The sequence below is a fragment of the Pongo abelii genome, chromosome 9 (genome assembly GCF_028885655.2).
Source record: "Pongo abelii isolate AG06213 chromosome 9, NHGRI_mPonAbe1-v2.0_pri, whole genome shotgun sequence".
Taxonomy (NCBI): Eukaryota; Metazoa; Chordata; class Mammalia; order Primates; family Hominidae; genus Pongo; species Pongo abelii.
The window spans coordinates 107,860,977-107,888,910 of record NC_071994.2 but is presented as its reverse complement, the minus strand read 5'-3'; the positions used below and the strand labels follow the sequence as shown (position 1 = coordinate 107,888,910).

Sequence of the window (27,934 nt, the reverse complement as noted above, 5' to 3'; positions counted from 1 at the left end):
AGAAAAATCTACATGGAGATATTAAAAAGATAATATACATTTTTTAAAGTATAACTGTGATATTAGGATTGTTGGGATTATGGGTTTAGTTTTTATTTAATATTATTTGGTAATATTATATCAACTTTGCAATAGTAAAGGCTTGCCCTTACTGAGATACTCTTAAAAATTGTTTAAAAAACTATAAGGCTATTTATTGAGATAGTAAATTATAAATGTCGATATATGCTGCATGAAATGAGGTTCAGGCAAAATTTAAGTGAGTGATTACATTACCTCAAACATAGCTCAACCTTTCTTACATTAAAGATCTCCCAGCCAATCAATCCTTGTGGCTCTGTCCTTTTACCCTTTAAGAACTGCCATAAAGGATAAGAGGAAGCCTGAATTTACTGCTTCAACCTGTAGTGATTTTCTACCCTAAATCTTATATCTTTTTGGGACTCATATCTTTAGCCATTAAAACAACAACAACAACAACAACAAAACCTCAGAATGTCCACTTTTTCAGATGATTTTAACTAACCAATAACCTACCAAGATATTACAAAATAGCAGGGACCTACATTAAACTCCTGTGATGTTTTGCTGCATGTGCTTCAATCCCCTAATGTAGATGTAAAATAAAAACTCAGTAAGGATTAGTCAATAGAGTCAGATTGTCTGATAAAATAGACTATAGTTTTCTTGATAATTTCCACAGTGCTTTTAATGATTTCATATAATTTTGACTTAGAAGAAAATAAGGGCTCTACTTACTGAATTAAACAGAATCTCAATTTAATTGGCTGCCCATCAGATGACCTCCTTCTTAGTCTCATCTTTTTTCCTGTTCTAATATGAAATTCCTGCCAGTATTTTCTTGAACATGCTCTTTTTTATCCCCTGAAATCTGTATGCCGCCACCTTTAAATTGGAGATTTCAAAAAAAGTCTTCCTTTCTCTGTTATCAGAAGTTTTTAAGAATTGCAAAGTACCCAGATTGCCTCTATAGTAAAGTAAAATATAAATTTTATGTTATAGAGCCATACAAAAATGACAGTCATTTAGTTGTTTAGTTGCTCTGGCAGCTTACAATGCATTGATTCTCACTGTATCTCAAAGAGTTACATAGGCTTCACTTTTAGTATATATGATTGACTGTGGGGCTTAATATTGAATAAAATAGCTGCTATAGATGCTCAAAATAGGCATAATCAAAGGTTTTCACTCTCTGTGGCACGTGTCATGTTAGAACGGAATTTTAACTGGAAGGTAGTAAGCCCTTGCAGAGAAATCTTAGTCCCGGGTAAAAAGTGGGAAGAAACACCAGTGGATCTATAGCACATCTCTAGCCATAAGCATTTCTCTCCTTTTCTTGGAATCAGGACATAAGTTGTCAATTTATGTGTCTAAACTAATGTATTCTTCTTTCTCAATCATGTATTCACTTAAAAAATACACAAGGACATAATGACCAGTCTTTTTTCACCCATTATGTAAATGTAGACATAATTTTTATAGGGACAACTGGAAGATCACCTTTGTGAGAGACAGAGATAGACCTTGGAGCAAAACCTCAAGATAATGTTCCTCCAACAGCACCATAAAACAGCTATCTATCTGACCTACTCACGAAAGAGGTCTTTTACTGCATCCTTTGCCCAACTGTATACTCTCACCTAGGTTTTTAAAATTTTCCTGAAGTTGAATAGCTACGATTATATTTACACTATTTACCTCACATTGTTGTTAGAATCGAATCATCCAATAAGTAGGGAGGTGTTTTAAGAATAATGCTATCCAAATGTATTATAACAAAGGATGCTCTTAAATGCCATGTTTTCCAAAAGAATAGAAAAATTAAAAAACTTTTAAAACACAGGAAATACAGCATCTTATATAAAACCTTCAGGGATATGTAGGAAATGTAACGAGAATACATCTCTAAGAACAAAACGAAGGTAAGCAAAGCAAACTTAAAAAAAAAGTAGGCTCAGACCCACAAAATCTCTATGAAATGATCATCAGAACAGAACACTACTATATTTTCCATCTGTCATCTCAGACTACCCATGTCTCCAATCAGACATTAGGCTCTGTTTCACAGCTGAACCAAATTCTATAGTTAGAATGTGTGCTCCAAACACAGCTGGATTAAGGAAGTGTCACGAAATATTAGATTATTTTAGAGCCAAGGGAAGTCTTTCCTCTTTACACATAGTATGAGATTGCCCTAGGCTGGATGTGATGGCTCAGGCCTGTAATCCCAGCACTTTGGGAGGCTGAGGCAGGTGGATCACTTGACGTCAGGAGTTAGAGACCAGCCTGGCCAACATGGCATAATCCTATCTCTAGTAAAAATACAAAAAAAAAAAAAATTAGCTGGGCATGGTGGTGGGAGCCTGTAATCCCAGCTACTTGGGAGGCTGAGGCACAAGAATCGCTTGAACCCAGGAGGCAGAGATTGCAGTGAGCTGAAATCATGCCACTGCACTGCAGCCTGGGTGACAGGTGAGACTCTGTCTCAAAAAAAAAAAAAAAAAAAAAGAAAAAAAATCTGCATATGGCTAAGCAGTTTTCCCAAAACCATTTATTAAATAGGGAATCCTTTTCATATTGCTTGTTTTTGTCAGGTTTGTCAAAGATCAGGTGGTTGTAGCTGTGCTGTCTTATTTCTGACATCTCTATTCTGTTCCATTGGTTTATGTGTCTGTTTTGGTACCAGTACCATGCTGTTTTGTTTACGGTAGACTTATAGTATAGTTTAAAGTCATGTAGCATAAGGTCTCCAGCTTTGTTCTTTTTGCTTAGGATTATCTTAGTTAGACAGGCTCTTTTTTGATTCTATATAAATTTTAAAGTAATTTTTTTCTAATTCTGTGAATAATGTCAATAGTAGTTTAATGGGAATATCATTGAATCTATAAATTACTTTAGGCAGTATGGCCATTTTCATGATATTGATTTTCCCTATCCATGAGCATGGAATATTTTTCCATTTGTTTGTGTCCTCTCATTTCCTTGAGCAGTGGTTTGTAGTTCTTCTTGAAAAGGTTGTTCACGTCCCTTGTTAGTTGTATTCTTAGGTATTTTATTCTCTTTGTAGCAATTGTGAATGAGAGTTCATTCATGATTTGGCTCTCTGCTTGTCTATTGTTGGTGTATAGGAATGCTTGTGATTTTTCACATTGATTTTTGTATTCTGAGACTGCTCAATTTGCTTATCAGCTTGAGGAGCTTTTGGGCTGAGTAGATGGGGTTTTCTAGATGTAGGATCAAGTTGTCTGCAAACAGAGACAATTTGACTCCCTATCTGAATACTCTTTATTTATTTCTCTTGCCTGATTGCCCTGGCCAGAACTTCCAATACTATGTCGAATAGGAGTGGAGAAAGAGGGTATCTTTGTCTTCTGCTGGTTTTCAAAGGGAATGCTTCCAACCTTTGTTCATTCAGTGTGATATTGTCTGTGGGTTTGTCATAAATGGGTCTCATTATTTTGAGATATATTCCATCAATGCCTAGTTTATTGAGAGTTTTTTAAATGAAGGGATATTGAATTTTGTCAAAAGCTTTTTCTGCATCTATTGAGATAATCATGTGTCTTTTGTCATTAGTTCTGTTTATGTGATGAATTACGTTAATTGATTTACACATGTTGAACCAGCCTTGATTCCCAGGAATGAAGCCAACTTGAAAAAAAAAAAAAAATTGCTCTTCTGATTCACTGAGATTGAAACAGAAAGAAAGAAAAACACAACTTATTAGTCAATAATTTGAACTCCTCCTCTTAGCAGCATCTCCTGGTCAGCATTATAATAATTATTCAAAAGCAGTGATTCTGAATATTCAAAAGCAGTGATTCTGCAAATAATCTCAGAAATTCCCCGATGATTTGAAACATCTACTATAAGTTCTCAAAATAAATGGAAAAATATTATTGTATTATTTAAACAAAGTCCATATCTTTGTTACAAACCACTGACTACACCCCAGGGATACTTCAAGGAAGAAAAGACACAAGAAGATTTTGGGGTAAGAGCTAAATAACTAGAAGTTTGAGGAAATCGATTTATTTAGTGGAAATGATTTTCATTTACTGATAACATGGCAAAGCTTAGAAATTCCTATATATTTATTATCTAGGAATTCATCCCCACATACTAAATTGGAGACACACACCCATGCAATAGAAAGCCTCAATTTTCTTTGAGAGACCTATGAGATGTAATGTCTTAGAATCCTGGCTTATTAACACTAATGCCATTAAAACTTTTGTAATATTTTGAAACTTGAATTTTAAAAAAAGGATTAAGTTATGAAGACAGGAAAATTTTTCTGTATGCTGGTAATTAACTTGATGTAAATGAACAGATGCAATTTAAAATTGTATATACTAGGATAATGATTTAAATGAATCTTAGCTAATACAGCTTATGAACTGAAAAAAAATTAACAAGTTTGAAACTTAGCAAATGCAGAAAGTAACAGAAAGAAAAGCAAAACTTATTCATAATTACATCATTCATAGACAACCACAATTAGCTTTGAAGGTATAGCCTTCCAGTTTCTTTAGCAAATATATGTTTTATGAGTGTATGGGTGTATAAGTTCAGTTTACACTTGGGAATTTTTTTCCCCTTAAATGCATATTGAAACTTTTGTCAAAAGGTTAAATAATTTTTTCTAAAACAATAATTTGAATAAATTATACATATTAATTATACGGCTATCCCATAACGCCGTACTTAATGAATTTTCAATTATTAAAGCTTATTTTGTTTTTAATGTTTTTATTGAATAAACAATGCTAAAATAAATATAATTCTAGATTAACATTTGCCAATGTCTGGTTATGTCTTAGAGTATAAATGATTTAAAATTATTTAGCCATTGAAATCACCCATTAAGATTTTTAATATATTTTTTTAAATTGATCTCCAAAGTCTCTACGACTTTACAATTCCAACTGACAATGTAAAAGAAAAGTCTGTTTTAAAATATTTTTGCCAATTTTGAATACAATCAATTCTTTCTTCTTTGTCAATTTGCCAGACATATTTTTAAGATATCTTATGTGCTAAATTATATTTTCTTAGCACAGTGGCTTAAGAACATATTTATAGGAATTTGTCAGTCATAAACTTGTGATTCAACTCTACCACTAAATAAATTTCGACAACATAACTTCCCTTTTTATTTCCCCATTTCCTCATCTGAAAAGCAGGTTTTATAAGAATAATAATAATAATGCTTTTATATACTTTTAAAATACCACTTTTATAATAATAATAATAATACTTATCTCCTACATTTGCTATGATGTTTAAATGGTTTAATTTAGGTCGGTGCTTGGCACATGGTAAACGCTTAATAAATAGTAGACATAATTTTGTTGTTACTACTAGAAGCACTACCGATCTAAAATTAATTTGAACTTCTCTTTACATTAATTGAAAACATTTATTTTTCTGAAATTCCACATTTACTTTTAAGAAACTTCAAAATTATGGGAGTTTTATTTTTATTGGTTTATTAAAGTTCTTTACTTTTAAGCTGCATCATTTTCTTCAATATAATATCTGAAATAAATATGTTATTGCTATTTGTCTTTATCCTTTTAATATGGTTTATGACATTTTCTGAACTTTGAAATTTTGTAATTTTCTTTAGTGAAATAGTATGCATTTTCCTATTTCATTTTGCCTTTGCTTGTACACTTACAAACGTTTTGCCATACTAAGATAAGTAATGGATATTAACATCAAACCACAATATCTAATTAAAGGATTATATGTGCTAAGAAATCTGGGTGCCAGCAATATGCCATGACTGAGAATCTACATAGCTAACATTAGAATTTCTGAACAAGGTCACAAAACACATTAGATTATTTAACATTGTCGTGCATGAAAACAATGTATCAATAAAAACATATGCCAATGTCTATTGAACGGTAAAACTAAAGAACGTACTAATAGAAAATAAGGATTAGGCCAAATGTCAAAGGATATGCTTTGAAAGATTCATAAATAGTGATTAAAAATGTAGATTAAAATAAAACTATCTGAGTGTAATGCTCCTGTGTTAAATTATCCAAGAAAATTTGGTCACCGTTACTCTCTACAATTTAAATTGATTGCTATCAACATGTTTGCATAATATTAGAATACCCACAAAATGTTGACTTACTCTGTTTTAGAGGTTAGTGTTTCAGTTCCTTTTCTCTAAGAACATGCATTAAAAGACTTAACTTTTTATTGTTTCTGAATGACTAATTTTTATTTTGATGAGCAGATTTCTAAAGCAATAAATACCTCATGGCATATCTTAATTTTTTCTTTGTGTGTATTGGATACATAGGAAATACGTTTTGTTCCAGTTACTAGTTATAGATTCAGCAATGCCAGAGAGACACTTCAGAAAACACTATAACAGACCTCAAGAGACAGCTGGGTCATTGAACATCATTATTTCCGAATCGTGGTCATACCTAGACCTTCAGACATTTGCATTTCAGTTAGCCTCGACACACTACACAGAAATCATTTCTTATATAGTCCTAAACAAGAAGACTCAACTACAATCTTTTCGTTATTTTTAATAAAATTCATGTAAATATTTAAGAAGAAAATACAGCCTTTTCTTCTTCTACAATGTGCTTAATGAAGTGATTGTGGTTATTAAATAGACTTCATATGAATACTATTTCATGAATAATACTTCCCAAAGTTATAAAGGGTCAGATGAGAGCATATATTACTTGAAAAGAACTTGGCTCCATCTCTGTTAATCACAAAGACTTCCTGGGATTACTGTTGAATAGTTATTATGATAATGATCTTTCTCTATATAGATGTAAGGTAATTACATAGTTAGCAGATGGCAATAAAATAATTGTGGTAATATTAAAATGCTGATAGGTTTATCTAGGAAAAATTAACTACTTTGCAACTAACAAAATGAGAGTAGCCAAACATTCTTACATACTATGTAAGTATTTTTCTAAATGTTCCAGATGTATTAAATCATTTAATCTTCACAACCATTCCATGAGATAGATAATGATGTCAAATAAGGAAAATGAAACAAAGAGGAATTATGTAGCAGGTCTGAATTCACATAGCAAATACAAAAGAGCTTTGTTTAAAATTTAGGCATAATTACTCCAAGATTTATACTCTTAGCCACTTGCCATCCTAACTCAAAAGAAGAAACCCCATAATATTGTTTATTTGAATCAGATTTTCAAATTACTTTAACACAATGCATCTTCAAACTGAGAATCAGCACCACCTGTCTTAGTCTGCAGTCACAATTCCAACTTTGAACATGAGATTCAAGTATGTAACCTGGGTATACTCTTCTAGCACTCTTAAGATGTTCTATATTTGAAAATGTAAGAAAGAAATAAGGCAATTGTTGAGGAAAAGAGAGAACAAGGGAGGATAGATTAGTCACCTTCCAAAAATCTCTTTCTTCATAAGTTTATGACTAAATCTTGGCATGCAGGGAAACTCAGACTAATACAGTCACCATGCCATGGCAATTTGATGTAACTTTAGAAAGTCAACTTCAAATATTATCCTTTCTAGTTTTTCTATTCCCACTTTTATTAAACGTACTCAAAAGTATGTAAATTTAGATTGTACAATATTGTGCAATCATATACATTATGAAGAAATGACAAATCCCTAATTTGTTTCACAACCTCTATCTTTCATCCTCAAATCCTCGTGAGACAGTACCAAAGCTTTTCATTTCTGACAGTATAAATCTGAACATTTTTAGACAGGTTTTTGATTGGCTCTCAAATGATTATAAGAAAAAAGTCTATATCCAGTTACATAGTGTAGAAGGATTTTAGGATTTTCAGCATATTGTACAGTCAAATATTCAAAAGAGTAAAAGAATTCTACTTCTAGCCACTGTGGAGAAACAGTAACTTGATTTACTATTCTTCTCAAAACAACCAAAATAAAAAACACATAAAAATACAAAACTATATGTTATGATACTACATACCAGGTAATAAAAGATATTTATCTCTGAGAGATGAGAAATAAACTAGGTGAATCTCAGGATTATTTCACTTTATTGCCTGGAGAGATATTCAAGGCTACAGTAAAATGAGGAAGAATCTGGGCAGAATCTAGTGATTTCCTTCTAGGAGAAGGAGCCGGTAATACAGATCCTTCCATAAGAGAAATGGGTGGCTAGCATTTTCACCAGAGAGTTAGTGCCAGAGAGAATAAAGCTGGGGAGTGTAGGGGGAGGGCAGAAAGAGATATATTCAAGGCTATAGTACAATGAGGAAAAATCTGGGCAGAATCTTGTGATTTTCTGAGCTGAGGAAAAGAAGCCAGTAATATAGCTCCTTCCATAAGAAAAAAGGGTGGCTAGAATTTGCAGGGGTTAGTGCCACAGAAAATAAAGCTGCAGAGAGTCAGGGGAAGAGAGCAGGGGGAGAAACTGTCTGGAGAAATGCAGGTTTCTTCAAGCCTTCACTCATACTGATCAGTGCATGCCATATGATGTTACCACCAGAAACCAGATATTAAACAGCAAAAAGAATTAGAGGAATAATGCCTATTCCCACCAGCCAGAGTGGGAACTTACAATTCACGAAACATTGGGTGTATAGGTAGGTAACTCAGAAGTGAATTGCTTCATAAGTGAAGTCAAATTAACTGTAAAAAAACACTTATCTGGTCCTGATTAAAACAATCTTAAAAGCCAGACCAAAAGGATCCAATTATTTTCACATAAATTAACTGCTCAAGAATATATGTAGAAATACAAAAATATCCAGCACCCAAAAAGATAAAGTTAGCAGTATCTGGTATCTAGTATAAATTACCAGATATGAAAAGAAACAATAAAATACAATACATACAAGAAAAAAATTAATCAATTAAACTGACCCTGAAAAATACAGAAAATAGAATAATATATGAAGCTATCACAATAGTTATTAAACTTTATTCCATACCTTGAACTAGCTAAATTGAACTTGTTCAGCAGAGAAGTGCTAAGACCTAACTCAAACTTCTAGAGTTGAAAGCAATGTCTCAAATGCAAAATATACTAGATGCGATTAATAATAGTAGTTTATACCTTATATAAGAAAAGATAGAAGGGATGGCAACATAAACAATCCAAAAATGAAGCAGAGAAGAATAAAATGATGAGAAAAACATTAACTGAGCATAAATCACCAGGACAATTTGAGTCCTGGTGTAATTTGAGTCCTGAAGCATAAAAGACAGAGGAAAAGCAGAAAATATATTTGAAAAAATAATGACCATTTTTTCCAAATTTTTGGTTCACCAAAAATCTCAATCAAGCACAAGCAAAATTAAGGAAACTGTAGTAAAATATATCTTAACCAACTACTTAAATCCAATGATAAAAACAGCCAGAGAAAAAGGCACATTATATTCAGAGGAAAAAAAAGATGAAAAATTACAACAGACTTCTCATTAGAAAACTGAACACCAGACATCAGTTGAGGAGTAACTTCAACGTAATGAAGTAAAAATGCTATCATTCCAGAATTCTGTATCCAGCAAAATGTATTTTTAAATGCAGAAGAAATAATAGCTGAACATACAGAAGCTATGTCTGAACTAAAAGAAATGTGTTACCGGAGGAGTAACTAATAACAGAAGAAAGTATAATCTACATAATTGAATAAAGAGCTCCAGAAATTTAACTACATAAAATATATCTTTCTTATTAAAAATTTTTAAAAGATAATTAACTGTTTAAGTAAACATAATAACACTATATTGTTGGATTTGGAGCTCATGTAGAAGTAAAACGTTTGACAACACCACCACAAAGGCCAGGAAAGAAAAGATGAAAATGTAAGGTTTTTATACTAAAAGTGAAATGGTCTTATATTTGTGGAAGGTAGACTATGATAAGGTAGACATGTATACTATAACCATTAAAACAAAACAACAACCACAATAACACCACAAACAATTATAGCTAATAAACAATAATGAAAGAAAAAAGAAAAACACATAAATTTACCAATAAATCAAAAAAAAGGTAGAAAGAGGGAAAAATAAGTTAAACAGAATAGGAGGACAAGAAATACTGGCCAGGCGCAGTGGCTCACACCTGTAATCTCAGCACTTTGGGAGGTGAGGTGAGTGGATCACCTGAAGTCAGGAATTCAAGACTAGCCTGGCCAACATGGAGAAACCCTGTCTCTACTAAAAATACAAAAATCAGCCAGGCATGGTGGTGGGTGCCTGTAATCTCAGCTACTTTGGAGGCTGAGGCAGAAGAGTTGCTTGAACCTGGGAGATGGAGGTTGCAGTGAGCCAAGTTCGCATCACTGCACTCCAGCCTGGGTGACAGAAATAGCAAGATGCTGTATTTAAACCAAACCGTGGCAATAATTATATTAAATGTAAATGATCAAAATGCTCCAATTGAAAGATAGAGACTGTGAGTGTCTAATTAATATTGAAATGGGCAAGAATGAAAATAAAGTAATACTCTAACTCTTCCAAAGAAATTCAGTCTAAAAATAAATAAATGAAAGAATAAAACATTACTTGGTCCTAACTAAGCAAGATGTATATCTCTGGTGGGAGTTGAGGAGCTGTGGTAATCCAGCAAGCCATGTCAGAACCTGAATAGAGAGTGTTTGTGCATCACATGTCAAACTTCATGGTGAAGAGTGGGATTCAGGAGGATAGTTGAGTGTAGGATGTTGGGGCCCATAAGGCTTCCATGTATGGGAGTGACAGTGGCGGCCAAGCACTGAATGTCAAAGGACTAACCATTATAAAGAGGGCATGGTGGGTGGCTTAGAATATGGTACTGAAGCCCAGGCAAAATGAGGAAGGTAACCAAATGAGGGAAGCTATGGGAAGTGTATCTGAGCTGGAGTAGGGTTAGGAATGTGTTAGTAACATTTGAAACAACCAATTGAGTAAATATCTTCAGGCTAATGGAAGGCAGGTTTCTCCATGTTGGAGAAGAAAGAGACACTTAGAGAAAAATGTAGAACAAACCTTATGGTTTATTGATTGGTTTGGAGATAATTGTGAACATGTGATTTTTAACTGACAAATGATATTGGTAGACATGAGATAGAGATAGTAATATCCTAGCTCTGTCATATGAGAGGATTTTGAACAACATACCTTAATAACAATAAACAAATATAGTTCACAGGTTTCGTTTTCCAAATTTCATTGATAAAATGAACCAGAACATCCTTAGAACAGGTGTCCCCAAATCGCTAGCCACAGAATGGTACTGGTCTGTGTCCTGTTAGGAGTGGGGCCACACAGCAGGAGTTGAGTGTCAGGCAAGCATTACCTCCTGAGCTCTGTCTCCTGTCAGATCAGCTGTGGTATTAGATTCTCATAGGAGCTCAAACCCGGTGGTGAACCATGCATGCAAGAGATATGGGTTGTGTGCTCCTCATGAGACTCTAATAACTAATGCCTGATGATCTGAAGTGGAACAGTTTAGTCCCAAAACCATCCCTCCACCTCCTACCCATGGAAAAATTGTCTTCCACAAAACCTGTCCTTGGTGCCAAAAAGGTTGGGGACTGCTGCTTTAGAGAAATGGCTGATTCCAGTTCCAGGAGAGAGGAAGTACAAAACTAACCTTAAATACTTTTTTCATGCCAGACAGTAAGGGAGTGTTCAAAAACCATAGACACACTCCCAAAAGATGCACAAAATATCTTGAAAGTGCTTCTATTAACCAAATCTTGGGGAATTTGAGATATAAATAATGAGCATAAAGATTTTTAACCCAAATATTAAAATAAGAATATGTGAGTTCATACTAATATAAATAAGTGAATAAAATTAAAGTTTGAAGAGAAATTTAAAGTTTGAAGTAAACTAATATCTAGTTTCAAAGTACCTTCACAAAATTACAGTGAGAAAAAAGAGAACTCTTATTCGTAGGAGTCTGGCTAACTCCTCTTAATTAAAGGATTAAAGTTACTATCACCAATGGTGGAATGAATGGAAACCGCATAGTATCTTATATGTAATGTAAGAACGCATAGGTAGAAAACACATTCATGTTTCTGTCATATCCCTGCCAAAGAAGCATAATCTATTGATGAAGAACCATCAAGCAAACAGAAACTGAGGGGCTTTCTATAAAATAAGTGGCTTCCAATCTTCAAAAGTATCAAAATCACATGCGTTAAAAAAAGGTTGAGGAAATATTTCAGATTTGAGTAGACTTAAGAATAATCAAGTAAATGTAACATACATTTATAGACTAGAATCTTCTGCTTTAAAGGACATTTTGGGGGACAATTGGTGAATATTAAATAAATTTTGAGAATTAGTTCCCATAATCTATCAGTGTTCATTATCTGATTTTGATGGTTATACTATGTACAAGGATATTAGGAAATTGTCTTTGCTTATAGAAGTACGCCAAAGTGTTCATTGGTAATGAAGCATCAGTTTGTCTAATTTATTTTAAATGCTTCAGGCTAAAAAAATTATATTTTTATACTATATGGGCAACATTTTTTGAGATTTTTAAATTAAAAAATTAAATTAAAAATGTGTTAAGTATTTACACATGTAAATACTACAACTTTCTTGAAATTATTAACAAACTTTAAAAGGTAAAATATAAATGAGAAAACATTTGAGATAAATATTAATACCTATCACTAAGATTTCATGTGGAGAAATATAAATGTAGGATCTAATTCAGATATGGTAGGATTCAATAAAAAATTTGAGAGGCTAGGGAAGTGAAAGTCAGAACTGGCAGTATTTAGGAAATCAGGAAGGGCAGGGATTGCAAAATATCATCAATTTTAATATTAGTTGCTTACAGAATCAAAATGGGTAATTTGCAAAAGAATATTCAGAAACATTTGGTAACATTTCTTACACATCATCTGTCAGACCATATTCCTATTATGCTACTGCAGCAGAAGCAACAATGGTTTCTCTTTCTATCTCACTTTCCAAGTCTTGTGTGGATGCTTTATATTGCTAGAATCAAATCCAAAAACATGCTGGCAAGCATTTTGGAAAATGTAATTCCCAGGCTTCCAACTCTCAATATATAGAGGAGCCCATAGAAGAGGGAAAATGGCATTTAGTTGGCAGTAGATAATTCAGCACATGATAATTGTATTAATATATAAGGATCTTATTAAAAGTTAATGGATTGATTAATTTAGAAAACCTTAATTGAAATTTTATTGCAGGACATATACGGAAAAATCACAGGAAAAAATATACATTATTAATAAGTATGACAAATATGTAAAATGTACTTTTTCTTCTTCATTAAGCAAAATTAAATTTATGCCTTTTTTTTTCTGGGAAAGATGTAGTAAGTCGGGCAATCTCATACATAAATAATAATATACACCACCATAAACTTTAGGACACAGATTTGCAAAATGTATTTAGTGGCCTAAAATATGTAGTCTGTCTCTGTGACTGGATTTCATAGAATGTATTTTAAAAAATATTCAGGCAACAAATATTTATATAAGTGGATACCTTTTTCTTATTAAAGAATGGAATCAACATAAAAGCCAAACAATAGGGGAGTTCTTAAAAAAAAAAAGAAAGAAAGATCATTCCACAGGATAAAATGTTATGTAACTATTAAAGATCCTGACCTCAACAAATATTTACTTAAAACTAGAATTAGTAGGAAGAGAGAAATAATAAAGATTAGTGCAGAAATAAATAAAATAGAGACTAAAAAACACAAAAGATCAACAAAATGAAAATTGGGTTTTTTCAAAAGATAGACAAGAACCAAGTAAATAAAATCACAAATGAAAAAGGAGACATTTCAACTAATAACACAGAGATACAAAATATCATTAAATTATATTATGAAAAAGTATAAGCCAACAGACGAGAAACCTAGAGAAAATGGATAAATTCCTTGACACATACAAGCTACTAAGAATGAAGCAGGAAGAAATAAAAAACCTAAACAGACCGATAACTACTAAGATTGAAGCAGTAATAAAAAGTCTCCCAACAAAGAAAAGCCCAGGACTAGATAGATTCACTGCTGAATTTTACCAAACACTGAAGAACTAAAACCAGCCGGGTGCCGTGGCTCACGCCTGTAATTCCAGCATTAGGAGGCTGAAGCAGGTTGATCACTTGAAGCCAGGAGTTCACGACCAGTCTGGCTAATACAAAAATTAGCCAGGTGTGGTGGTGGGCGCCTGTAATCCCAGATACTCAGGAGGCTGGGGCACGAGAATCACTTGAACCCAGGAGCCAGAGGTTGAAGTGAGCCAACATCACACCACTGCACTCCAGCCTGAGTGAAAGAGTGAGACTCGGTCTCAAAAAAAGAAAGAAAAGAAAGAACTAAAACCAATTATTTGTCAACTATTGTATAAAACTGAAGGGGAGAGAATTTTTCATTCTGTGAAGCCAGCATCACTCTGATATCAAAACCAGACAAGGGCGTAACAAAAATGAAAATTACAAGCCAATATCCCTGATTAATATGGATGTGAAAATACCAGCAAACTGAATCCAACAGCACATCAAAAAGATTACACACCACATTTAAGTGTAATTTATCCAGGGATGCAAGGGTGATCACATATACACAATTGAAGAAATGTAATACAGCACATCAACAGAATAAAGGAAAAAAACCATGTGAGTATCTTAATAAATGCAGAAAGAAACATTTGATAAAATTCAACATCTCTGCATGACAAAAGCTCTCAGAGAATTAGATTTAGAAGAAACGCATCTAGACACAATAAAGACCATATATAACAAACCCACAGCCAACATCATACTGAATAGGGAAAAGTTGAAAACTTTTCTCAAATAACTGGAACAAGACAAAAATGCTCACTTTCACCACTTTTATTGAACACAGTACTGGTAGCCCTGACCAGAGTGATTAGTCAAGAGAAAGAAATAAAAGACTTCCAAATTGGAAAGGAAGAAGGCCAATCGTCCCTCTTTTCAGATGACATGATCTTGTATATCAAACAACTTAAAAACGTTACCAAAAATCTTTTAGAACTGATAAATTCAGTGAAGTTACAGGATAGAAAAATCAATGTACAAAAATCAGGAGCATTTCTATACACCAATAATAAACTAGCTGAAAAAGAAATCAGGAAAGCAATCTTATTCACAATAGCAAAAAAAAACCCATAGAAATAAATTTAACCAAACAGATGACAAGTCTTCTCAATAAAATTATAAAACTCTAGTGAAAGAAAATGAAGAGGATGTAATCAAATGGAAAGACATCCCATGCTCATGAATCAAAAGAATTAATATTGTTAAAATGAGCACAGTATCCAAAGCAATGTAAGTATTCCATACAATTCTTATCAATATATGAATTACATTATTTGCAAATATAGAATAAATAATCCTAAAATTGATATGGAGCCACAAAAGATTCTGAATAGCCAAAGCAGTCTTGAATAAAAAGTACAAAGCTGAAATCTTCAGAGTATCTAACTTCAAAATACACTAGAAAGCTACAAAACATAATATTAATAGAAAGAAAACCAAACAATGTGGTAACTGGCATAAAAACAGACACATGACCAATGGAAAATAATAGATATTTTAGACATAAATCCACATATTTATAGCTAACTGATTTTTTCATACCAGTGTCAAGAACATACAATGGGGACAACATAGTCTCTTCAATAAATGTTCCTGAAAAACCTGGATATCCATACGAAAAAAAGTAAAACTAAATCCCTATCTCTCACCATATATAAAAATTAACTCAAAATGAGTTAAAGACCTAAGGGTAGGACCGGAAACTACTGAAAGAAAACATAGGGAAATTCTTCAAGACATTCTGGCAAAGATTTTTATGGATAAGACCACAAAATTATAGGCAACAAAAGCAAAAATAAACATATATTGTATCAAACTAAAAAGCATCTGTACAGCAAAGGAAAAAAATCAGAAGAGTGAAGAGATAACTTATAGAATGCAAGAAAATATGTGCAAATCATTCCTCTAAAAAGAGATTAATATTCAGAATATAAAAGAACTCAAGTCAACAGCAAAAATAAAATAATTCAATTTAAAATGGGCAAATTATCTGAATGGATGTTTCTCAAAAGAAGACACACAAATAGACAACACATATGAAAAAATGCTCAACATCACTAATCAGCAGGGAAATGCAAATCAAAACCACAATGAGATGTCACTGTAACCCAGTTAAAATGGCTACTATCAAAAAGACAAAAAATAACAAATGCTGGTAAGGGTGCAGAGAAAGGGGAATTCTCATACAGTGTTGGTGGGCAGAATGAAAATTAGTACAGCCATTATGCAAAACAGTATGTAGACTCCCCCCCACAAAAAAAACTACAAACAGAATTACCATATGATCCAGCAATCCCACAACTAGGTATATATCCAAACAAAAGCACATCATTAAGTCTAAGAAATACCTGCACTTCCATATTGCTGCACTATTCACAACAGTCAAGATACGGAGTAAATGTAAGCATCTATCAACAGATGAATGGACAAAGAAAATGTGGTATATATTCACAATGGAACATTATTTGGCCATAAAAAAAGAATGAAATACTGCCATTTGTGGCAATATGGATGAACCTGAAAGACATTATGCTAAGTGAAATAAGCCAGGTACAAAAAGAGAAACAACAAATATTCTCATTCATATGTGAAAACTAAATAATTTGATCTCATAGAAGTAGAGAGTAAGAATAGAATAGCGGTAGCTAGAAGCTAGGATGGGTAGGGAGTGGGGGGGATAGAGACAGGTTGGTTGCTTAAGGAATACAGCTAAGTAAGAGGAATCAGTTCTAGTGTTCTATAGCACTGTACAATGAATATAGCTCACAGTAATTTATTCCATATTTTTAAGTATCTAGAAGAGAGAATTTTGAATGTTCCCAACACAAAGAGATCATAAATAGAGGGGCTAGATATGCTAATTACTCTGGTTTGTTTATTACACATTGTATACAGGTATAGAAACATTGCACTGTACCTCATAAATATGTGCAATTATTATGTATCAATTAAAATTATAATAAAGTAATAAATTTAGATGGTAAAAATAAATAAAAGAGAGAAAAATCTTAGTATGCACTTAATTTTTAAAACCATGGTAAATAAAAAACAGTATCAGTGTAAAATAGGCATATATACATAAAGACTGACAGATATTATTAATACTGTATTTTCTTTCTTATTCTTTTAAAATATTTCCCAAATTTTCCACAATTCATTTATGACAAATAAAATAAAAAAATAACATTTTCACATAAAATATATTTCTAAAGCCCCCCCGTTCTTTTTTTTTTTTGAGACGGAGTCTCACTCTGTCGCCAGGCTGGAGTGCAGTGGCGAAATCTCGGCTCACTGCACCCTCTGCCTCCCAGGTTCGAGCGATTCTCCTGCCTCAGCCTCCAGAGTCGCCGGGACCCAGCTACTTTTTGTATTTTTAGTAGACATGGGGTTTCACCATATTGGCCAGGATGGTCTCGACCTCTTGACCTCCTGATCCACCTGCCTCAGCCTCCCTAAGTGCTGGGATTACAGGCATGAGCCACTGCGCCCGGCCTACTAAAGCCCTTTTAAGAAACAAACAAAAAAAATGCAGATAGGGCAGAGCAAGAGATTTAAATATTATATTTATTGGCATGTAGGAAATAAGTGAAGCCAAGAGTCTACATACATAAAAAGAAAAGAAGGTGAATGTTAAGACTGGAGAGAATGACTACATTATAGTCCTTGTCCTGTTGTAACTCTTCTAGACATCCTAATTTGAAACTACTGATAAAATATATGTGCTAATATATCATTCCGTTTACTGTTGAGTATCAACTCTGTATTGATGACCAATATGATTGTAGTTTAGAAATGCAATTTCATTTCTAACATCTTTTTACTTATCTAAGAGAACAGTTTATTTCAATTTTAGTGATAAGGTCCAAGGCAATGAGTGGGGCCATTTGTCTGAAGCACTCACTGTTAAATAGCACATACAGAGATCTTGAATGGTAAATATTAGAAAAAATATCTATATTTAGTATTAAATATTGAAGGCTTTCTCAGATTTGTACCAACATTCTTACTTGAGATTCGGCAATCAAAATGGCTTATTTAAATTAGTAATTCAGATTCAGCACCTCCCCCGACAAACACACACCCTTATATCAAAAGAGCTTACATATGATGACTAGTGACATCTGAATAAAAGCCATGCCTATGAATATCAAAATGAAGAGAATCATGGCTGTATGAGGCTGAATGTTGTAGCTTCAGACAGTGTTCACCTAAAGAAATATTGGTATCATTGACCACTCTAATGAGGAACGTCCTCCCTCCATTAAACCCAGTTAAAATGATTGATCGATTTGGTCAATGTTTTGCCTCTATTACTTGACTCTGCACAGAACAAGGTAGACAGGTTTGCAGGTAATGTTTTCCAAAGTCTCTAATTTGAACTAAATCTATATAATTTCTAAATTTATCCCATCTCTTCCTCCTGGCCCCTCTCCATCTTGTTCCTTACACGTAAGCCTAAACCTTTTTCTGCACTTCTGAACTTTCCTCACTTCCAGTTTATCTGTTATGTATTTTCTTATCTGATTTTGCTCAAATAAAATGCTTTTAGAGGCAGAAAGAAAAGTGTTGCAATGACCATATATGTCATTAGGACAGCTCTGTTATCTCAAACTAAATATTTCAGGTAATACATTTTATTTAAGTGTATTTTTATTTTTTAGCTATTCAGGGCACAACTAATTTTGGTATAAAAAATCATTAAAAACCCAGAATTGCAACTTGCTCAAAATAGAATGCACTGTTGAGATATATTGTACCTACTAAATCTTCTATGCTTACAGTCTAGGCCCATATTTGGAAGAATAAATAAGATACAATTTCCTGCTTTCGTTAAGTTTAAAGTCTATTGAGATTAACTTAATGCTAAGCAGGCTACTATAATTTAGTCAGCAACGACCTGGGATAGAGTACTTTGAAAGTACAGAGGAAGACTTCCTGGTGCCTTCCATCACTTTAGATAACACTTAGACCGGAAACGATTGAGTATGAAATATCTAGGAGAAGAGCCAAAAGGGAATTTTATCAGAGAGAATGAAGTCATGTAAAAAAATTGACAGTGAGAAAAAATAAGGCAAATCTGGGGAATTTAAAAGTATTTTTGTATCACTAGAATGTAAAAGATAAGGTATGAGTTGAAAAGATTAGGTATGCTGGTGAAATACATAGGAGTAATTAGTTACCCTGGGGACAGTTTAAAGCATTTCAGAATACTATTAAACAAGGGAGTTAAATGTATTCAGATTTATGATTAATTCATTGGCACTAGTGAAGTTTTTGGGAGCTAGCAAGCTCTGATGAGTGAGTAAGGGTCATGGCATTTTATTATGGTTTATTGTTGTCATGGCAGTTTATTTCAAGAGTTACCAAGTAAAACTGCTCTTACGGTAATAACAGGTCATTTCAGCAGCTGGCTTGCAGCATAATCCCTCTGAAGGCAATTGTATCCTGAGTGTTTTCCCCTCCACCCCGGTCTCTTGACTCTAATTTAGTTAGGTATGATAAGATAACTTCAATTCATATTATCAATTTTCACACAATTTAAACAAACTGCATCACTTTCTCAAAATTATATAAACTACTACAACTCATTTGATATAAGATGAAGTTATCTGAGCAGCCCTATAACTATTAATGCAATGGAATTCATGGTTTAGAAAGTCTCAGAAAAAAAATCGGAGAAAAAATATTTTGACTGTATCAATGTCAATATCCTGGTTCTGATATTACATTATACTTTTGCAAAATGTGATCATTAGGAAAGCTGAGTAAAAGGTACACAGGATCTCTGTGTTATTTCTTACAAATGCATGCGAATCTACAATTATTACAAAATAAAAAGTTAAAAATATTATGACAAATTAACTGTCATTTTAAATTCAAAAAATAAAATTTTAGATTTGTAGCATGGATATTATTTATCTTCATATTATGTAATACCACCTTTAAATACAAGTATAAAAGTATTTTACTTATATGCAAAATAACCAGTATTTTGTATTTTTCATTTTCTTTCATTTTAATAATTTCAACTTTTATTTTAAATTCAGGGGATACATATGCAGGTTTTGCCACATGGGTATATTGCATAATGCTGAGATTTGAAATATGAATGATCCCTTCACTCAGGTAGCAAGCATAGTACCCCAAAAGTTAGCTTTTTAACACTTGCCTCCTCTCTTCCTCCCTGCCAGTAGTCCACAGTGTCTATTGTTCCCATCTTTATGTCCATGAGTATCCGAGTTTAACTCGTACTAAAAAGCAAGAATGATGGCTTTCAGCTACATTCATGTTGCTGCAAAGAACATGCTTTCATTCTTTTTATGGCTGCATAGTACTCCATGGTGTGTATGAACCACATTTTCCTTATCCAATCCACCACTGGGCAGCTAGGTTGATTCCATGTCTTTGCTATTGGGAATAGCACTGCAATAAACATACGAGTACAGGTGTCTTTTTGATAGAACAATTGGTTTTCTTTTAAATATACTCCCAGTAATGGGACTGCTGGGTCCAATGGTAGTTGTGTTTTAAGTTCTCTGAGAAATCTCCAAACTGCTTTTCACAGTGGCTGAACTAATTTACATTCCCACCAACAGTGTGTGAATGTTCCCTTTTCTCCACAGCTTCACCAGCATCTGCTGTTTTTTGAGTTTTTAATAACAGCCATCCTTACTAGTGTGAGATGCTGTCTCATGGTGGTTTTGATATACATTTCTCTGAGGATTATTGATATTGAGTATTTTCTTCATATTTTTGTTGGTCAGTCATATGTCTCATTTTGAGAAGTGTCTCTTTATGTCTTTTGCCCACATTTTAATAGGGTTATTTGCTTTTTGCTTATTGAACTAAGTTCTTTATAGCTCAATCATCAGCATTTTTTTATCTTGTGCAAGCATATGTTTTGTTTTTGCTGGAATAGTAGAAACCCTGTCCAAAGATTTTTATTTCACTTCTAATATACATATATTCTAAAAATCCTATATCCAGCTTACAGGGATGTAAGAAATAATTGAAATGAAATGGAACTATGGATTTCTCTACTTTTCCCTTCCTTAGTGTGCTATTGTTTTCAGCACAAGTGTTTGGCTAATATAATATCAGGAAGTAAAGTGAGTTTGAAAGGATATTAGATGTAAGGCTCCTTGGGCCTTGGAGTCTGTTAGAATGCTGGTATCTTCTTTGAGTGTCTGTTTCAGATGGAAAACAAGGCCTCCCACAACTCTCAACTCCCAACATCCTTAGACACAGACTTGTGATTCTGGAACATGAGCACAGAATTTCAGTGGAATCACAACACTCAGGGAGACTCAAAACAACCTTGAATGATTGTTTAGATATTGCGGGAGAGAAACACGGGTAGTCCAGCCTAACATAGCGGTTATTTTCTGGGCAACTGCAGATCTTATTTACTCATATAAAATTACATTAAAGTTCTATAAAATAATCTTTGAAATATTATGAGAAAATATTTCTATTCTTAGAAGACAGAGTGAAATTATGAGGAGTATATGCTTTGAGTAAGACAGCTTGGATTACGTGGATAAAACAGGAAAAAAAGTGGGAATAAATAACATGTGATAGTATGAAACATTCAGTGAATGCCTGGGGGATAGTAATACATTAAATTCCTGTAGTAGTTGTATATAGATAACAATCGCTGCTGGATAACCATTCAGCAGAGTAAGTATGCAGTGTATATACTAGCAAGAGAAGGTCATGAAAAAACAGTTTGAATAAAAGTCTTTGTTAAGTAGCAATTATACAATCTTTTAAAAAGCCATCTGATTTCTGTATGCATATGTTGTATGTCATGTTTTAATGTAACATTGTATTTTAACCACAAAGGACTGAGAGAAAGATATCAGAATCGTGTGTGTGTGTGTGTGTGTGTGTGTGTGTGTGTGGTTTGTGCCCCCAAGGATTTCAATCCTATTCAGAAACAAGAGAAATAAAAAGAATCAGCTGGTAGAAGATACACAACTATTTTTTTCAAACCAAGAAGAATTTATAATGGTCAAAGCTGTCCAAAGCTAGAATTTTCTGTCTCAGAAATTTGACATTCTGATTTACTAAATCTAAAGAATATATATATGTATGTGTGTGTATACTTTAGAATATATATATACACACACTGTATATACTATAGTATATAGAATATACTTAAGAATATACTTTAGAATATATGTATATAGAAATACACGAAATATCTATGTATATATGAAATATATGAATAAATGTATATAGTAATATATGAAATATATACATACATTCTAAAGTATTAATACATATATTTGGAATGTTGGAATAAGATTTCTTGAATTCTTTTTGTTTTGTAATATATAACACTAAAATAATTTAAGAAATTGATTGTAGGTTGGACTACATCTATGCTTTCAAGTCGTTCTTCATTGGCATTCCAACATTCCAAAGTCACCTAAGATACATAATAAATACTTAAGTGCCCAAATTAGTTTAACACTTATTTTGTGTCTGAGGTACAAGGTCCATAACTCTGAACTTTTTAAAACCCTAGAGATGACTCTGATATAGTCTGCCAATGGAGCTGCTGACCTAGATGACCTTTCATATCCTCTCAAATTTGATGTTTGGTTTACTTGGTTTCTATCAGTGCTTGGAGTACAGGAATGAGTCTTATGCCTTTCTTCACATGCAGGGCCTTGCTCATAACTGGCATTAGGTAAATGTTTCATAAATAAAAGAACAAATGAATGATTGAATAAAAGGACATCTCATTCCCCCCCTCCAACCTCTCTGTGTAATACTAAAGACCTTTATAAAAATTAGCATAAAAGTTAATGAAATCAGTATGAAAGATGAAATAGAATGCAGTGGCAAGATGGAAAAAATATGGGTAAAACAAACTCAATTATTTAACATGTGGGGGAAGCAAAGGAGCTTGGGGAAAAACTATTTAAACTAAGATAGGATGATAAGTTTAAGAAACTAGAACATGCTGAAAAATATGCAGTATATAGAACTTGAAACTGAAGAAAAAGAAGGCAATGCATCAATATTGAGAGGCTTGAGGAGTAAGAGACAGGGAAGAAGAAAGCTCTGTCACTGAATCTGATATACTCATCATCTAAATACTACAGGCTAAGAAAAAAATTATGTATGTATTTCCTTTTGCTCTAGGAAGTAGCTTCATTACAAGAACTGTGAATGCATTAAGCATTTCACTGTTCACCTTAAGGGCATGCTACATAGACTATTTTTTTTTCCTAGTCTGGCATGCTCTGGGGCATAAAATGATTTGGTTGCCGAAGTTTTGACATTTTAAAATATTTCAATGATTAAATGTTTAATTAAGTCAGTGGACCCTGAGGTCACTTGGCAAAGGGTAGTTTTTTTGTTTTGTTTTGTTTTGATTTTGATTTTGGATCAAATTCATTAAAACACACACACATACACACCCAATTTGAGAAAAGCGTTGGTAAATCTGTTGGGAAAAAGGCTTTCCTAAAAATATTCATTTACTACTGTTTCTTGAGTTAATCAGAGTTACAAGAAAGTGGTACTTCTGCATAGAATTATCTGGAAGTGTTTCATTGGAAAAAAGTTTATTATCCTAATAAATGATGGAGTAAATAACAAATAACAGGCCTGGTACAGTGGCTCACACCTGTAATCCCAGGACTTTGGGAGGCTAAGGTGGGCAGAACACTTGAGGCTAGAAGCTAGAGACCAGCCTGGCCAACATGGTAAAACTCCATCTCTACTAAAAATACAAAAGTTAGCTGGGCGTGGTGACATATGCTTGTAATCCCAGCTTCTCCAGGAGACTGAGGCAGGAGAATCACTTGAACCCTGGAGGTGGAGGTTGCAGTGAGCTGAGGTCGCGCCACTGCACTCCAGCCTGGGCAACAGAGCAAGACTCCATCTCAAAAAATAAATAAATAAATAAATAATAAATAATAAATAAATAAATAACAATAATAAATTTAAAATAATATATACATGGGTGGGAAAGCTAAAAACCGGAACATGTAATACCAAGGAATCCTGTAGCTTCTGTATGCATCCAACTCTATCCTAACTTAAGATGCAGGCTCACTGTGGACTGATCAAAGACAGTCAGATTAATAGTGGAAAATTATGCATATTTCACTGTAGTTTAATAATTTAGTGCTGCATTAAATCCTTTGGGGATTAAGGCATTATATGATTAATTTATTCATAAGCCATTGATTCATTGATTCAGAGACACTTGCTAGTTAGTGAGCTCTCCCATTTGCAGACATTGGTTCAGTTTGTTTGTTGTTGGTGTTTTAGCAAAACTTGGCAAAGCTTCCTCCATATAGTAATACAGTTATTCTTTGGTATCCATGGAGGATTTGGGGGATTGGTTCCAGAACCCCTGTGAATACCAAAATCCACAGAGGCTTAAGTCCCTTATATAAAATAGTGTAGTATTTGCAGATAACCTACATACCTTTTCCCATATAGTTTAAATCATTTCTAGAGTACTTATATTTAATTTACATAACAATATAGATTTGTACAAATTGTTACACTGTATTACTTTTAAATATTTATTATTTTTATTGTTGTATTGTTAATTTTATTATGTTTTTAAAAAATACTTCAATTCATCGTTGGTTGAATTAGAGAACCAGTGTGCAATTAAAAAAAAAAATGTGGCGTGTAGTATCTGTAGCATTGAATGAATTTCCATATATATTTATGACGATAATTTTTTGAACAGAGATTTATGCTTTTATTGCATATTCTGTTTTTTTTTTCAATGTTCTCCTCCCTTTCTTTTCCCCTTTAAGTAGCTGGCCACATTCTACTTTCTTTCCTCATACGAGATTTGTTTTTGTGCTTCTAGACTTTTGTTTCCAAGTGTCTAAACCCACTGAAGATAATAGAATTTGAAGAAACATGCTGTATCTCTAGACTAAATAAAGATTCTTGCAGGTTGAGTGGTGTGTGTGTGTGTCTGTGTCTGTGTGTCTTTGTGTATATGGTGCTGTGTGGGGGGAGATGCCATGTGGCAGCATCTCCAAGGATGTGGCAGAACCTCAGTAGTAATGAACACACGTTACATTGAGAAGACTGGAAGGGTCCAGCACTTCCAGCCAATATGGTAATTCCCATGCATAAGGAAGGCACAGAAACAACGGGCAATTGGTGTTGCCAGCTGGATAATAACATTTTTAAAGGAAACATAATCAGTGATCAATTAGTCATCCCTGATGTTTAGTGTGGTTTACAATTCCAAAAACTTGAAGTGAGAAAAACAACAAATATGATTGATATTAAATTATTTACAAGGCTATGGAAATCAAGAGATGAGTTTATCAGTTGAGATTTATACATAATATACAGAAGTTCCTAGTAGAAAGGGCAAGAATAATGACCATAACCCTGTATGTATAGGGATGTTGTTTGTGTTTTCCCATAGATGGATGAAGCTCATTGAAATCAGCAGAAGTATTGTATGAGTCATTCATGGGCATGGGAGCCTCTGAGACAGAGAAATATATACACTTTGAAGGCAACTCTGAGAGATTTATTCACTGATTGCTTGGGAGAGGATATCGGAATTTCAACAGAAATAATAAAATGCGAAAAATCCTTGGAATTTACCAGACCTGTATCCAACCTCCAATGCAAGTAACATGAAGATTATCTGTTGATTCTTATTCTGTGGTGACAGAGACACACTGGCACCATCTTGTGATGACACCAGAGAATAAAACTAAAGGCTAAAATAATAGAACATCTCAGATTATGAATAAGAGAAATGGGAGCTCCATGAGATAGACCATCCTTTACTAGAAATACAAAATGTTAATATCTGATTAAGTGTGAATAACACTGGAATACATTACAGTAACACAGTAATGGCCATGCACTATTGGTTAAAATCATGAATTATTAAATGAGTATATCATGATAATGCTTTTATTTTTACCTTCTATACTTCATTCTAAATAATTTTCTCAAACTTAAAATAAATACATTATTTTACCTCTAGTCAAACCTGATTTATAAATTATCTTTCTAGTTATCTTTTTTATCCATAAAATGAGGAGTTTGTTATATTAATTGATCTATTAAGCTTCTTCTAGATCGATAAAATGTCTTACTGACAATGATAATATAATAACAGTTCAGCTTATAGAAGAAAGAAATTTTGGTTCATTAATTTGTCTATTCAACAAATCTTCATTGTCTCTGGTTTACTAGCTATTACAGTAAGTTATAAATTTGAAAATATAAGTAATATGAAGATATTTTCCACAAAAAGGATAAAGACTATAGGGACAGACATGTACGCAAATAATTACTCAAGATGCAGTACTCTGCATCACACAGAAATAAGACGATTTTGACTCAATTTTGGCTCACGTCTGTAATCCCAGCACTTTGGGAGGCCAAGACGGGTGGATCACGAGGTCACGAGATCAAGAACATCCTGGCCAACATGGTGAAATCCTCTCTCTATTAAAAATACAAAAATTAGCTGGGCGTGGTGGTGTGCAACTGTAGTCCCTGCTACTGGGGAGGCTGAGGCAGGAGAATAGCTTGAACCTGGGAGGCGGAGGTTGCAGTGAGCTGAGATCGCGCCACTGCACTCCAGCCTGGTGACAGAACAAGACTCTGTCTCAAAAAAATAAATAAATAATAAAAAATAAATAAATAAAACTATTTGGACTCAATTTTCTTTTTCGTTCATTCAAAAAAGCAGATTCTCTCTGTTGTCATACATAGTCAAAATTTTAACATTATCTGCCAGAATACTTAAGTTCACAGGTATTTTTTAAAAGAATTGGTGAAGGAAGGTGTATTAGTCAGTTTTCACACTGGTGATAAAGACATACCTGAGACCAGGAAGGAGAAGAGGTTTAACTGGACTTAAGAGTTCCACATGGCTGGGAGGCCACAGAATCATGGTGGGAGGTGAGAGGCACTTCTTACATGGCAGTGGTAAGAGAAAATGAGGAAAAAGCAAAAGTGGAAACCCCTGATGAACCCATCAGATCTCGTGAAACTTATTAACTATTACAAGAATACCACAGAATAGGCTGGCCCCCATGATTCAATTACCTCCCTCTGGGTCCCTCCCACAATATGTGGGAATTCTGGGAGAGACAATTCAAGTTGAAATTTGGGTGGGGACACAGCCAAACCATATCAGAAGGTAAAGACAGAGTACAGAAAAGGTAACTGACTTTGGGAGGTCACGGTGGGTGGATCACCTGTGGTCAGGAGTTCGAGACCAGCCTGGCCAACATAGTGAAACCCCGTCTCTACTAAAAAATAAAAAAAAAAAAAAAATAGCTTGACATGGTGGCGGGTGCCTATAATCCCAGCTACTCGGGAAGCTGAGGCAGGAGAATAGGTTGAAACTGGGAGGCGGAGGGTTGCAGTGAGCCAAGATTGTGCCATTGCACTCCAGCCTGGGCAACAAGAGTGAAAATCAGAAAGAAAGAAAGAAGAAAGGAAGGAAGGAAGGAAGGAGGGAAGGAAGGAAGGAAAGAAAGAAAGAAAGAAAGAAGGGAGGGAGGGAGGGAGGAAGGAAAGAAGGAAAGAAAGAACAAAAAGAGAGAGAGAGAAAGAAAGAGAGAAAGAGAGAGAAAGAAAGAAAGAGAGAGAGAGAGAGAGAAAGAAAGAAAGAAAAGGAAGAAAGGAAGGAGAAAGAAAGAAAGGAAGAAAGAAAGGGAGGGAGGGAGGAAGGAAGAAAGGAAGGAAGAAAAAGAAAGGAAGGGGAAAAACAAGAAAAGGTAATTGAATGTTGTTTTTCATTCTCTTAAAGATATGGGATTTGCTATACCAGTGGTATGAGAGAGAACCATTTATTAAGTGTTAAGCA

At 33.7% G+C, this 27,934-nt stretch overlaps 1 protein-coding gene across 2 annotated transcripts in view; it reads left to right on the top strand.

Moving 5' to 3' along the window:
- LOC100436165 (caspase-12) overlaps positions 1–25,915 on the top strand; it is an 85,002-nt gene extending 59,087 nt beyond the window's left edge. The window contains exon 11 of one of the 2 annotated variants that reach the window (XM_054524980.2): positions 25,520–25,915. Coding sequence is in view for 1 of the 2 variants with exons in the window: in XM_054524981.2 (XP_054380956.1) it covers positions 25,520–25,527 (8 nt within the window). In the remaining variant the exon portion in view is untranslated. The remainder of the gene's footprint in view (positions 1–25,519) is intronic. The other variant, XM_054524981.2, reaches the window with a different exon arrangement.
- Positions 25,916–27,934: the final 2,019 nt, after the last annotated feature.